Here is a 12617-nt window from a genome sequence, read left to right on the forward strand (position 1 = left end):
CACAAACACAGAGGACAGGAGACCAGGTGGCCTCTATTACAGTCTAATGACTGTGTGTGTGTGTGTGTGTGTGTGTGTGTGTGTGTGTGTTAACAAGGCTCTGATGTGTCATGGCTTTTCTCTCCACTGACAGTGCGATATCATTAGAAGCTCTGAACAGCAGTGACAATACAGCAGGAAAAGTGGTAATTTAGTTCCTTAATACCACTCCTGCAACATAATGGTTGTGTGTGTGTGTGTGTGTGTGTGTGTGTGTGTGTGTGTGTGCCCGCCCTCTTACCTGCAGCATTGCTCTATTTGTTCTGTAACAGGGCCAATAAGTTCCTGACTTTTAGAACCAAAACTACTTTTATTTGATATCTGACTGTGCTGACAGTAGGAAACTGTCTAACAGCCACACAGGAACAGCTTCAGAAGTCTGATTCAAATCAGGAAACCTGTGATTGAAAAATGTTTAAACAGGAGCCAACTGTTAGGATTTAGTGATCCTCAGTGCTCCAGATTCTGTTGCACATTGATTAAGTGTTGCCTGACCTGACTTGAAAACAAATTTAGGACTGTGTGATTGTAGGATTGTGTGTTCACTGCTGGTCTGAATCGTCTGTGTCTGCCGTCCTTAGATGGCTCAAATCTGCTGAGATAAAGGCTTCTCTATCTGTCTCTATGTCACACACACACACACACACACACACACACACACACACACACACACACTGGCCCTCACAGCTAACGTGACCAGCCTGTCAATTAGCACATGCTAACAGCGTTCTCTGCTACATGTAATGTTGCTGTGAGGCGTGAGCGTCCTCCAGACACACACACACACACACACACACAGACACACACACACACACACACACACAGTTACTGGCCTTCTGTACACTCTCCGACCACAGTCCTGCTCCTTTCCCACGCCAGTGCTGAACTTTGGACCGTCGCCAGCACATCTCCTTCTCAGCTCGAAGTCAAACATTCCACTTTCTCTTGCTGACCCATGTTTGGTCGATTTCACAGCCTCGCACAAAATAAACACATGGACATTTAATGGGTAATAATTCAATAATTGCACATTTATATAACAATAAAAAACAAATGAAGCTGAGAAACGGCAGTGCATACGTCGGTTTCCTCCTGAGAGGATTCTGCAGCATGGACTGAATTACTGCACGGAGCAGTAAGATGTGAGAGCATCTCAAGATCAAACGATCAACAAATCCAGCTCCCATCAGACCCTCATGAGTCAAAAAGTGTTATACAAACTTTATATCAGCTGTAAAATGGTCTATGTCATGGTCAACGGACGATGTGTTCAAAATATGGCGTCATAGTGCATCTGAAAGACGTGAGTCTCGTTATGATCATAAAAAAACAGGTTTTTTTTCTGTAACATAAAGCCATCATCACTGTCAGCCTCACTGTGGATTACATACAGGCGGCTCAGGTCTGTACTTGAGTCACAGCTCGTAACACGCAGCTCTTTCCCACCTCTCTGTCTCTGCAGTGTGCACCAAGGGTCAGGCAGTGAGCGGTCAGTATCGAATGCTGGCTAAGAACGGAGGCTTCGTCTGGGTAGAAACCCAGGGAACTGTTATTTATAACAGCCGCAACTCCCAGCCCCAGTGCATCGTGTGCATAAACTACGTCCTCAGGTAAGACCCTCGTCCTGGTGAACGCAGATGGAGGTGACGCCTACGCGTTGAGCCTGTCAGGTAGATGTTCTCTCTATCCGCACATAACTCAGCTCCCTCCGCTCTCCTTCTCCGACCCTGCAGTGACATTGAGGAGAAGTCGATGATTTTCTCCTTGGAGCAGACGGAGTCTCTGTTCAAGCCTCGCCACATGAGCAGCTTCTTCACCGCGGGAGGTGCAGGTGTGAGTGGAGAGCCGGGAGACGCCCTCTTCACCAAACTCAAAGAGGAGCCGGAGGACCTGGCCCAGCTGGCTCCAACCCCTGGGGACACAATCATCGCCCTCGACTTCGGTCTGTGTCCACTTCTGTTGCCTCTTAAGTGCATTTATTAATATCTGGCATCAGCTGTTAGTGCTTCATGTTTCCTTTTCTGCACGGCCCTTCTCTTCTTCATCCCGTCTCCTTTCCACTTGTCTGGAATTTGCTTCTTTCGTGCAGGTCGCCCGCAGTTCGAGGAGCCCCAGCAGCCAGCGGGATACTCCCAGGTGTCTGCCGCAGCAATGGCCCCTCCTGGACCTCCGTCCTGGCCCGGCGAGAGCCACAAGCCCACCCCTCCAGTGTCAGGCCAAACCCCGGCTCCGGTTCCACGGGACGTGGCTAACATGGCGGGCCCGTTCACCGTGCAGCAGAATCCGCCAGCGGGCAGCGCCACTCCGAGCCTCAGCAGCTGCTCCACGGTGAGGATGAGGAGGGAGGGGCCGGACTGAGAGACTGAATGTTACATTGAAAGGAGCAATTAGTTCGAGAGAAGAAGAAGGTTGTGTTTGTTTGGTAGCTTGTTCTTTCTGTGTGCAGTGAGGCCTGGGGGGGTTAAAGGTCGCTAACTGTGGGCAGCGTGTGTGAGAATAACGGGGGTGGACATTTGGAAGGATCGGGCTCGTCGCGCTGAATGGTGCCTTTGTCAAAACTCATCTCTCGCTCTTTGTTTCTTTCTCTTACGTTTTGTCCCTTCTCATCTTGGTCCTCTTTGCTTCCTCTCCTCCGCCGTTCGTTATTCTCGTGCCCTCCGCCTGGTTTGCCCCCCCCGCAGCCCAGCAGCCCAGGTGACTACTACAGCTCGGTGGAGAGTGACCTGAAGGTGGAGCTGACTGAGAAGCTGTTTGCTCTGGACACAGAGGAAAGCGACAGTCCAGCAAACACTGAGGTGTGTGTCCTCTCCTGCATCCCATGAATGCACTTTTCCTGTCTGTGTCCATTAATTTGACGTATGAGGCCTCATTAACTTGAAGGATATTTTGTTTTAATAAGTCAGTTATTGCACAGAGTAGTAATCAAACACAAACCTGAATCTCCGAATGAGTTCTACGTGCAGCATTTTTCATTTTTAACAAACCATGTCTCCCTCCACCTCCCCAGAGGGACTTGAGTGACTTGGACCTGGAGACTTTGGCTCCTTACATCCCAATGGATGGCGAGGACTTTCAGCTGAACCCCATCATCCCAGAGTCAGAGCCTCTGGAAGGGGGTCCAGCAGGATCTATGGGGTCCAACAGCAGCCTGACCCAAAAGCACCAGAGCTTCAGCAACATCGCCAGCCTCTTCCAGCCCCTGTCCTCCCCTCCCCAGCCCCAAGGCCACTACCGGGCCCGGCCAGCCGCCTCTTGGGCAGCAAGCGAGAAGAGGGGCTCTAGCCAGGGGGCCGTGGACCCCCGTGCAGGGTCATGCATGATGGGGCACGTGCAGAATCCCCCATACCAGGCTCCAGCCAGCACCCCTCTGTCCTCCATGGGTGGCAGGCAGAATCTGCAGTGGCCACCGGACCCCCTGTTAACCTACCAACAGCAACAACAACGAGCCACCAAGGCCTACCTGATGGACAGTTTGTCAGGAGAGGACTGCCTGTCCTGCCAGCAGAGCGTGCCACAGCTCATGCAGAAACAGAGGTGAAGTGACAAGTCCTCACATTCACATTTTGAACATTAGTTAGGCCCAAAAACACGGATGGAACTGCAGAATTTGATAATAAAAACTGTAAAACAGCTGCATGTGGAGGCCGTCCTGCAGAAGAGCTGCTCCATAGAAAAAAATATCACATTTTCTTATCGAATTGTTGAAGTTTTATTCATCCATCACGTCATCATCACTGTTTTCGATGACAAAATCCACTTAAATCGTAAAATACAACCAAAGTTTAAACAGAAAATACGGAATTTGGAAAAAAGTTAAAACAGATTTCACAGGGCCACAAATAAGAGATAAAATAAAGCTATGAATGAAAAATTATAATAAAACTTAAGAGGAAGTATAAAAGAATATAAAGGTTACCTTGAACCTTGAACTGGAAAAGTCCAATCAGGAAATATCTTGTAGCCAAACTTCCTTTTGGTAAATGTTTGTTTATCCATCAACTTTTAATGTTGTGTGTGTGTGTATGTGTATGTGTGTGTGTGTGTGTGTGTGTGTGTGTGTGTGTGTGCGTGTGCGTGTACGTGCGTGTGCAGGTCCATTGACAACTTTGTGCAGGCCTACAGAGATATGAGTCCAGCCAGAGTGGCCATGGCCAACAGAATCAAGCGCTCTTTCACCCAGATGGCTGTGGTGAGTTTTTCTGATGAACAAACAGTATTTATTTATGTTTTCATGCTTATTCCTGAGAATAATTACAGCATGAAACAGAGCAGATTAAAATAATTAAGTAAGAGCTACTTGGAGCTGCCCCCCTTGAAATTTAAGACACACACCTACACAGAAATCAGGCTACACGGGATCGGGACTCTCCTGCTGTCTCTTCTCTCCACCTCCACCTACTTGCTGACTAAAGAACGTAGCTACCCCTCATAGCACCTTTTCTTTTCTGTGATTGTGGGAACGTGCTGGTACCCAGACAGACTCACTTCCCACAACAAACCTGTGAGTCTGCGTCACATATTAGGGTTCAGCTTACCCACAAGGCACCTTGTAGGTAACCTGAGGGCAGCCCAGAGGCCTGATGGCATCTTGCAGGTGAGAAAAATCAAGCTGTGGATGTCGATTCTGCCATCGAGTGACTCTTTGTTTTTGTGTTTAACAGTTTGCTCCAAACTGACCTGCAAACAAATGTTTAAATAAATGATTGAAATTTGACCACGTGGCCTTTTGTGTGGTAAAATTAATAAATGCATAAATAAAAATGGCGGTGATATCATCTCATCTTTTCAAAGAAGGATTTGAAAATGTAAACAACAGCTGTCTGGGCACAAAACCAGCGATATGTTGGTCGTTACAAATCAAGAATCAACAGCTGAACAGTAGTAGAATCGAATAGAAAGTCAAATCAAATCGTGGATTCGGAGAATCGCGACACCCCTCATTGATGTACAGTCTTTTAATTATTTATAGTTAAAGCTGTGTGCCTTGAATCGTCTTACTGTGGACAAAAAGTGTATTAAAATATCACGTGATTGTGTTTCAGGGTGAAAACAAGCCGTCAGAAATCATCTGGAAGAAGATGAGGGATGACAGTTGTACCGTCATGGATCGTTCCCTCAGCGCAGGATCACTGGCAGGTAGGAGCTCCTCCTGTGTGTGTGTGTGTGTGTGTGATACCTTGCATTATGACCTCTTCCACCCAACAACTGTGCCTGTGATCTCTCGGTCTCAGAGTCAGGGATGGGGAGGATGATGCCAGGCAGCATGTCCTCATGTCTCAGCTCCCTGCAGCACAGGAAGTCTCAGTATCCAGGACACGGGATAGGTGGTGCAAGTGAGAAGGCCTTTCCCCAAAAGACCTGCAACTACACACAGTATAACATGCTGCCATCAAACAAGACTGAGGGTGAGCTGAGCTGACTGTGAAGACCCCCCCCCACTCATGCATTTAAATCCTTACGATAGCACTTACAGCTTTTAAATCCCTGCTGGACACAACATGTCCATTCTCAGTGTTTAAAAGTTTCGTTTATATAACCCAGTTACAGACAGAAATGAATTAATAGAGCTAAGATGATCACTTCTGTCAGCGTCTACCTGCCTTTCTGTTCGCACTGCATCACTGAAACACACACATTTTACAAATCTTCTGTCTTTTTCTGCCATCTTGCAGGCATAGCCAGCCGTCTGCTGGGCCCCTCGATTGAATCATCCTGTCTGCCGGAGTTGACCCGTTACGACTGCGAGGTCAACGTCCCGCTGCAGGGCAACCTGCACCTCCTCCAGGGCTGTGACCTGCTGAGAGCCCTGGACCAGGCCACCTAGAGCCCCAGATTCAAACCCTGCCGTGGACCCGGACTTACACCGAGCCCGGACTTAAGCCTCTTTACTTTCATACCTCTGGGCCTTCTAAGAGCCCTGAGGCTAAGCTACCTATAGGGAATGGTATTCATAACCACATCCTGTCTTATTTAGCTTATTTGGCTCAGCCCCACACTCTGTCCCTGTATAGCTCTGTACCTTGACCATCTAAACAAGCTACGATAGCGGGGTCAAGCCACTTTACAGCCCTTTTTCCCCAAGCTCTCAACTCCAATCAGGTGCAGGTTGACAACCAGTGCTCAAAAGTTGTCATGCATTGAGCCACCCAGATAGACGACCGACACATTTAAGAAAACATGGGTCACATGGGGGGAAAAGGTCAACGCGGGACAGTTAACAAAAAGATGCAACACACTGACCTGCGTCAAAAAGTCTTGACACTGGGATTTATCGCTGGTCATCGGGCTCAGTGTAAACGTTTCTCACGGGCCGGCTTGTGGTCAGAAACCCAGGTCGGGTCTTTGGTGTTAAAGGGGTTTTAGTGACATGAGGTTCAAACACACAACCTGCCTTACAGCCATACGCCCTGCATAGCAAGGCGGGAAACCCCGGCCAGGCTGCATGTATGGGACCCAAACCTACAACCTGTGTCTTATCGAGACCCGGTCTCCCTCACAGACCTCCACCCTGATATGAACTCTATGCAGCTCAATTCCCGGCCCGACCTTCCCTTTATCAGCTAACTCATTTAGCTCATTTAGCTCAGAGGCGAAGATATTATACTACCTGCACATTAACAGAGACACTGTGTTCTTTCACTTTAAGTATTTGACCAGCAATTAGATCCAGCCCTTTTTTTTTTTTTTGTAGCTGCAGTCAAAGCATCAAGCCACAGTTGGGTATCATGAACTGGTTTCTCACAAAGCATGCTCTGTGATTCTGTTCGATTCCTCCCAAAAAGATGACTTTTAAAAATCTCAGGTTTCATGGACCTGATGGACCTTTGAGATTCTGTCTTTCAAATAATTGTGAGAAGGAATAAAACAATAAATTCACATGAAATAAGCAAAATTAGACACAAGTCTGAAAAAAATAAGTAGAGTTTTGTCCACAAGAACAGTATTTTGTCTTTTTACCGTTTTTAGGAAGCTAGAAGAATGCAGCATTATTGATGAAAGCTGCAGCTCCAAGTCAAATAAAAACATGCAGCTTTTCATATATGGCAAGTCTGCTTAGGATAAAAGTGGTGAGAATCACAATGATGCCCAGCTGTGCTTCCTGAAGCCTTTTCCACATGTACAGACTGACGCACTTACAGTCCTCAACCTGCCTCTTCTTGCCTGAATCCATCCCACCGGACTCGCTCTAACATCGTCATCCGCTCTGTTTAAATAACAAAGTAGTGCAGTTTGGTCTGTTTCTCGCAGCGTAAAGTGGTTCACAGTAGCATCAGACCTGTTCGGGTCAACTTTTATGACACAATATTGTTGTTTAAGCTCTTATAAATAGTCTATTTTTCTGTTATTGAGACATTTTAGCTTTTATCAAATCTCCCCACGGTATTTAATCCAAACCGATGGGACACTTTAACATATCAATCCTGCTTTGTTTCTCCTCTCATTTATTTTTGGTGTTCTTACTCCACCTCCTATTATTTGTGTCTAACTCACAGACACACTAATAAACATATATCGCAGCATGTACTCTACTGTAAGTCGAATAATAAGGTTTCTTCTATCTGTTGTTGATTTTTCTAAACGTGTTTCTGTCTCTCGTCTGTCTCAGTCAGGTAAGTAGCTCGTGTGACTACAGGGTTTTTTCTCTTATTGTGCAATTATTTTGTTGAGCTAAAGCTTAGTCAGCAACAAAGCTAGCCTTATTCACCCAACTGATCGCTCGTACGAAGGATCTGCCTGTCGCACGCTGTAAGAGCTCGTGAATAGACATTGTAGGCTTGTGCACACGTCACACAGTACAGAAAACCATAAAAACCAGTGGTGTGCAAAGACTGTGCAAAGGTGCGGAACCTCTCCTGTCTGCAAGTTTCATTTGTAGGTGTAATTTTTGCTCTGACAAGACACGTTTGAGGCTCTTTAATTGCAGTTTAAGCATATGATCAAGCATATTTTTGCTATATATTTATGCAGTTTTACATTTTATTATGTATTTTTTCTGCTCTTTCAGGCAACCACTGGTTTCCATTCATATCTGAGCAGTAGGAAAAATCATTTGTCAGACTTTTAAAATTTCAGCTCGTAGTTTAACATGAAGTCTGCATTTTTTCTTTGTTTTTGGGTCAAAATTGGATTATCTGTGCGAGGTAATGCTTGATGTGAAAAGTCTGCAGGCACTATCTGATTGATCCTGCAGATTATTTTCAGGATTAACTGTATTGTTTATAAAAAGTAAGAAAATAGTGAAAAAGACAGATTATTTCCCCAAGGCGGCGTATTCAGAGGTCTTGTTTTATCAGTCCAAAACCCAAAGATTTTCACATACAGTCATGTTTTAAGCTTCATAGTTGAAGCTATAAAAGACTGAGTAATCATGTTTTCATTTATTCTTCAAGAAATCTTACTTCATTTTCTATTTTGTAACTATAATTACACTGAGTGTCATCATTCATTTTCACACAGCGCAGAAACGAATAGAAACCAAAATGCATGAATCACAGCAGCAGAATGGTTAGCTGCAATGCTACAGTCACTGGAATGCTCCTTTAACATAACTGGAGGATATTTGAGCCAATCACAGGGGCTGATCAGAAGGGCACCTCATCTTTTACGCCAAGCGGAGCAGCGGCGTCGCTCCCTCCACCCTCTTTGCACACCACTGCACAAACCGGATAGTGTAAGAGACAGCAGCAGCTGTATTTCACTCAGACTATATGTGTGTGCACAGCAGCAGCCTTCGTTCCAGTGCAGTACAGCAGCCTGTGAAGTGACTTGAAAGTGGAGTGTATGTATTATTCTTTAGGATTAGGACAAGGCCAGTTTTTCTTAGATTTAACGAGACTGAGTGGCTGCCAGTATCAGAAAGCTTTGACTGAGAGTAACGTCAGAGTTTTTATTTTCAAAGTAGAAATATTTCACCCAAACGATGTCGCTAACGTCAGCAGTAAAATGCCTTCAGTGAAAACACGTTCTCGCCGTTTATCTCTGCTCTCTGCTTTCCTGTTCCCTCAGAGTAATTTTCTTAATCTCACTCTATTTTTTCAGATAATTGTCTTTGTGTGGTGACCACTTCTGAGTATCAATTATAGAGCTTTGTACACATATACGTTACGTATTTAAAAAGACAAAACTAATGTCGAAATAGTGTTTTTAGTGTTTATGTGTCCTGGTACTTTGTCCCTATCTACCCTGTAGATGCAGATGGATCAGATCCCTCGCAGTGCTGTTTGCTCTCGTGCTGTTTCTGTGTGTGTTTTTTTTGTTGTTTCCAGAGTTTTATCCTCAAATATCCTTAATATCTTATTCCTAAAATATCTATTGAATCTGTTGGCTGGGCAGTGCTGTTTGTTCCTGCTTTAAGAAGATAAAACAAAAAAAGTTCAGATTAAAGATGAATATCAGTTTTCTAAGTCTCACTTTCAGACATGTAGCATTTTGAATATTGTTAAGAAGGTGAAGTCGCCACACAATTAATCACGGTTTTCCAGTTGCATATATATAAAAGCAATGACGCTTCATTGACCATGTATCTGTCATTTTTAGAACTTTTATTACATCTGTCGGATCCACTAACACTATACTTTGATGTCCTCTGCTTTATGTTGTGCTGAAATTTTCTTTAAAGTTCATGTTAATCCATAAAAATGTGCCTTATCATGACTTCATGGTTGTCTCAACAGATACTGAGTTTGCCCTTCAAGTGCACAGTTTCTTCCCTGCAACCTGTCGCTCTGGGGGGGAATTACTGAATAAAATCCTAACTTGACTTTGTATCTTATCTGAAAGTTAAATGTCTGGAAATCCAGCAGCATAAAATGTCTCTTTGGTTTGCAGCTTTAATTCAAATTTGCATGTTGAACCTAAGTTGACAGTTAATAACCAGCGAGCAGAGCTTGATGGTGATGTGAGAATATACCTGATGCACCGTCACAGTTGGGATGATTTTTCATAATAACCCCTCCGGTTTTGTAGTCAACAGCTCCTGTAGCCTCCTCTGATAACGATAGAACAGCGGAGTCGTCAGAGAACACTCAGTAGAACCCTGTTAGAACCCACTGTAGCTCCCCTGGTGATGACGAGTCAAAATTTAAGGATTTTAAGGAAATGGACTCCCCAGCTCATCAAATGACCTGACAGTCTGTTTGCTGATGAAGGGTTTTTGTGTTTAGGTGACTGGAGTGGGCAGTAAACGTTCTCCTGGGAGGCTCAGAGTGGACAGAAGTTAATACTTTACTTTTGCAGAATCAGTACAGCTTGAGAGTCATTACTGTCACTCTGCAAACCAAACTTTTGTGTTGATAAATGGCGGCTCAACATGCTGCAAGGTCACAGTGGCGGATACAAGCTGCTGCAGCAGATACTGCCTCCAGCAGCCCGATCCTCTATGAATTGATCATGTAGTACAGTTTATTAGAATTATGATATACTTCTCTGCATAGGGGTAAATCAATAGAGCCCTGGAAAACTGTGCTCTACTTGTTTTAACACAGAAGCTCTTAAAACTCTGATGAGTGTTTGCATTAGAGCTGGCATCATGATAATTCAGATGTTTTAAAGGTTGCAGCCAAATCCAGATCTTTATAAATTACAGTATCAAAGCTGCTTTTTTGGAAGTGAAAAGCAAAGTGAAAGTACCTGAAATAACTCGAAAAGCTGTCTGGCACAGCTGCTGTGTTTCTGCAGTGAAACTAGCGGCTGAAACAGGAGGTGGACATTATGCTGAGAGGAGATATGAAAAGAAGTGACGTCGAGTTGAGTGACACATGAAGAGAGATGCTTCCTGCTCAGCCTGCCCACTGATGCAAATCTCTCAACTCCTCCACTGGACGGGTCACTCGTCAGCATCTCTTCTCCTATGTCAGCAATTACTTTAAAAACGAGGGCATTTTTATCACTGCACAAATTGGAAGATCCTCCTATTTCAGGGTAAAAGCCTGCAAATTTAGCTAGTCCTATTTGTAGGATTATGAATAGTATTTAAAGTATTTTATAGTATTGGAATTTCTGATGATAGAAATCAAAGTTTGCTAAATTAATCCTCCAGAAAAGCTCCTTACAGCATGTTGAAAGTGTGTTAAATCATTTAGATTCAGATTCACAGTTTGATTCAGAACTCCTTAAATTAAACGATTAATTTTTGGAGACCAAAGAGGTTTTAGGACTAAATTAAATATATATAAAAATGAAACGTTCTGAATCTTGCGCAAGAAAGACTGATGAGATTTGAACTCAACTGTGTCAATGTATGTGGAAAGAGTTGGCTAGATGGAAGTCGATTTAAAAATAAGAATCTAGGCAGAGGAGAAGTCCCGCCATCGTTTTGAGGTAGCCTCTGCTCCGCTAGCTTCAGCCACACAATTTAAAACAGTTCAGAATTATGCACTTGGTTGTTTTATCTTGGTTAAAGTGACTAGTATTTTGTTAGCATTTAAAAACGACACCTCCGGTAGTCTCGGAGCTTCTAAGGAAGTGCAGCTGAGAAGCAAATGCTAGCGGCAGCGATGCTAACCTGAAAACGTGCGGGGCTTCAGCTTCTTAAACCATAGATTTATCACCAGTCCCAGTGCTCAACAAACTGTGCAGCTTGAAGGGTTTCCACTCATTCATTGTACTTCCTCTTTAAAGGCGATATCAGCATTTTGTCCTGCGTCTCGTGTAACAACTGGGTTTGTGTTTCTCTTTATGGGATCCATGTTAAGCTACTTGTATTCTGTTGTTGTCAATGTCAGTACAGTTATATTAGCTGATCTTGCATTTTTTTTTATGTGCTTAAAAATTCATATTGATCTTATTATTATCATATACTGTTATTACTATATGGGGAATTTAACCCGATAAGAAGTTTGTGTTTCTGCACTGATATCTTATTATTAAAGCATACTGACCTTACCCTCCCTCATCGGCTTCATGGGTGGTTTATTGTAATTCATGTTGTTTTACATCAACTTTTAGGTTCTGATTGGAGGATCATTAGCGGTTTTTAATGAGTTGTGATGGAGGAAATAATGAATTCATCATTAAGTAATTTAGCCTCCGAACTATCTGATGGCCCATGTGCATTTTAAATTTATACTCACACACGACGTCATTGGAAAGCTAAGATTGCTGTGATTCAATAGATGCAAACCATTTCAAGATCACAACAGCAGGCGCAATCAACGCTACCAGCAAACAAAGAAACGATGACAGAATCGAGGCAACTCACCAATGAAGTCTCATAGTTGGCTGCAGCGCTCTGACCTTTCGGTTGACTCCACACTCGACCAGTTAGGATCTTCCATGTCATGTCCACAGCCTACAATAGCCAATGAGAATCCACGTTGAAACAAATGCAAGTGTAAAGATTGAGCCAATTGCCTCCGATTGTGCAGATGATTGGTGCTTCGCACAGCCAATGAAATTCAGAAAACTAGGATATGCTGCTTCAGTGTGTAACTTTACAGCCAAATCAATGAATTCAAACAGGGATATCACACAGGGTTTGAAATTATAAATGTAATAAATGGCCTAAATATTAACATAGATATTTATCTAGATATAGTAAAAGAGACCAGAACCATGCATGAACTACAATGGTTCAAGAA

General features: G+C 43.9%; 1 protein-coding gene across 1 annotated transcript in view; it reads left to right on the forward strand.

The window, feature by feature from the left end:
- Positions 1 to 11922, forward strand: part of epas1b (endothelial PAS domain protein 1b) — a 49452-nt gene extending 37530 nt beyond the window's left edge. Inside the window, exons 8-16 of the mRNA XM_041946974.1 lie at positions 1502 to 1649; positions 1773 to 1981; positions 2129 to 2367; positions 2721 to 2834; positions 3047 to 3573; positions 4132 to 4228; positions 5082 to 5175; positions 5271 to 5444; positions 5712 to 11922. Of these exons, the coding sequence (XP_041802908.1) occupies positions 1502 to 1649; positions 1773 to 1981; positions 2129 to 2367; positions 2721 to 2834; positions 3047 to 3573; positions 4132 to 4228; positions 5082 to 5175; positions 5271 to 5444; positions 5712 to 5863 (1754 nt within the window). The 3' untranslated portion in view covers positions 5864 to 11922. The remainder of the gene's footprint in view (positions 1 to 1501; positions 1650 to 1772; positions 1982 to 2128; positions 2368 to 2720; positions 2835 to 3046; positions 3574 to 4131; positions 4229 to 5081; positions 5176 to 5270; positions 5445 to 5711) is intronic.
- Positions 11923 to 12617: the final 695 nt, after the last annotated feature.

Source organism: Chelmon rostratus, chromosome 11 (assembly GCF_017976325.1).
Source record: "Chelmon rostratus isolate fCheRos1 chromosome 11, fCheRos1.pri, whole genome shotgun sequence".
Lineage (NCBI taxonomy): Eukaryota > Metazoa > Chordata > Actinopteri > Chaetodontiformes > Chaetodontidae > Chelmon > Chelmon rostratus.